This window comes from Acanthisitta chloris, unplaced genomic scaffold (genome assembly GCF_000695815.1).
Source record: "Acanthisitta chloris isolate BGI_N310 unplaced genomic scaffold, ASM69581v1 Scaffold9133, whole genome shotgun sequence".
Classification (NCBI taxonomy): domain Eukaryota; kingdom Metazoa; phylum Chordata; class Aves; order Passeriformes; family Acanthisittidae; genus Acanthisitta; species Acanthisitta chloris.
This window is the reverse complement of record NW_008666532.1, coordinates 1-2,012: the sequence shown is the minus strand read 5'-3', so window position 1 is coordinate 2,012 and position 2,012 is coordinate 1. Positions and strand designations below refer to the sequence as shown.

The following is a 2,012-nucleotide window of genomic DNA, read 5'->3' as shown; positions in this document are numbered from 1 at the left end:
TGGAGAAGTCCATGGATAGCTGTGTCCTGTGGAAGGGACCTCATGCTGAAGCAGGGGAAGGACCGATCTCGTGGAAGGGACTCCAGGCTGGAGCAGGGGAAGGACTGATCCCATGGGAAGGACCCTACGCTGGAGCTGGGAAGGACTCCTCTCCCTGAGCAGTGGCAGAAACAATGTGCAATGAACTGACCATAACCTCCACTCTCGTTCTCCCTGCAGCACTGCGGGGTAGGAGGTAGAGTTGGGAAGGAGGAAGGAGTGGAGGAACCTGTTTTTAATGTTTGTTTTATTTTCTCATTATCCTGTTCTGATCTTGTTAGTAATAAAATCAATAAATTTCCCCAAGTTGAATCTGTTTTCCCATGACAGTATTTGATGAATGATCTCTCCCTGTCCTTAACTCATGAACCTTTAGTTATATTTTCTCTCCCCTGTCCATTTGTGGAGGGAGGTGAGCAGCTTTGGGGGGTGCCTAGCATCCAGCCAGGGTCAACCCACTACACACACCGCATTAGAACATCAAGTAAAATGGGGACAGGCTTAGAGCGATGCTGCTCTATACACAAGGGCTGCAGGAAACAGGGATATAAACATTCCCATTGTGGAACTGTCCTTCAGTTAATTCAGAAATTTCCTACACACACTCTCACTGCCACATCCACCCCTCTTCAGAACTGGGAGGAATCTGGGGTAAGGCAATATGAGTCTTGAGAGAAGTATTTGTTTTGAGAAAATTTGGATTATTTTCTAGTCTTAGCTGACTTATTTGGGTTATACTTGTTAAAACTTCTCAAAGCATAAAGAGTCCTACTTCAGTCAGTATTTTGAAGGAAAAATCTCAACCTGTCACACAGTGCTGCAGACACCAATTCCCAAGGCTACTGGGAAAATTAATGTCACTTCATTTCTGTCCAGGGACTTGCTACAAGTATGAGAAACAAGACATTACAGGGTTTTTTTTTTTTACAAAAAAAAGAGGCTTCTTTCAGGCCATGTAAGCCAAATGGCTAAAAGAAGAGCCAGAAATGTCTCAACAAAATGACTTCAAGACCAGGGAATCCATGAAAGAATTTCTATTACATCTCCAAATCCACTGACCTGTTCCAATAGCACTGAAACAGAAAGCCTTAAACTGGCAGATCACAGGGAATTTAAATCAGTTCATTTATCAATTCCAGTGATAAAAATCTCTTTCAAAGAACATTGGGAAAATATTTTCCTCCTTTGATAAATGGACAAGCAGCAGGTTTGAAAGCAGATCTGTTCCCTGTGGTCTTAGGGAGTATGGAAATCCAGGTAGCAAATGGGAAGGACAAATCCTGGAAGTAAAATTAGTCCTTATTTATTTATTGATTGCTGTTCTTTCCAAAGGACTAGAGTGGGGAGGGACCAAAGTAAGGACTTGGCAGTAAGTGAAAGCATGGAAATGAGTAATACTGGTGGATTCCAGAGCCGGGATGCCACAGCTGGGACAACTTGCTGTGAAATCCTCGATGAGATAAAATAGGGGAAAAACCCCACATGTTTAATGTGAACAAACTCTTTTAGATATTTTACTGACAGAGAAGGAGTCAGGACTGAAAACACAGAGCTATACAAGAATTTGGGGCAGCCTGGCCCCAAACACACGTGATAACAGCAGTAAAAAGCTGGAATTAAAGAGAAAACAGTGAAAAATGTGCCTTTTGACACAGTTTTATGCTGGAGGGAGGAGTGGGGACTCTCTCCTTCCCTGCCTAAGGTAATTTGGGCATTTATGCCCCTACTCCTTTTTAACCACAGCAAATCTGTGCTTCCAGCCCCAGGAAAACCCTCACCTTCAGCTCCTTGACATCGATATTCCCTGTGCCATCAGCGTCGAAGAGGTCGAAGGCCTCGCGGATCTCCTGGCGCTGCTCCTCCGTCAGCTCCAGCTTGGGACTCGCCTTCTTCCTCTGGGACGCGGCTCCCAGCGACGGCTTCTTCAAGCCGGAGGCCTTGTCACGGCAGAACACAAAGCACAGCGGGGTGAG

General features: G+C 45.0%; 1 protein-coding gene across 1 annotated transcript; it reads right to left on the bottom strand.

Moving 5' to 3' along the window:
* Positions 1–1,817: 1,817 nt before the first annotated feature.
* LOC103799808 (centrin-2-like) lies at positions 1,818–1,997 on the bottom strand (the record flags this gene model as incomplete). The annotated part of the gene is made up of 1 exon (XM_009072158.1): positions 1,818–1,997. A coding segment is annotated over one exon (180 nt), but the record flags the coding sequence as incomplete, so codon positions are not given.
* Between the last annotated feature and the right edge of the window lie 15 nt (positions 1,998–2,012).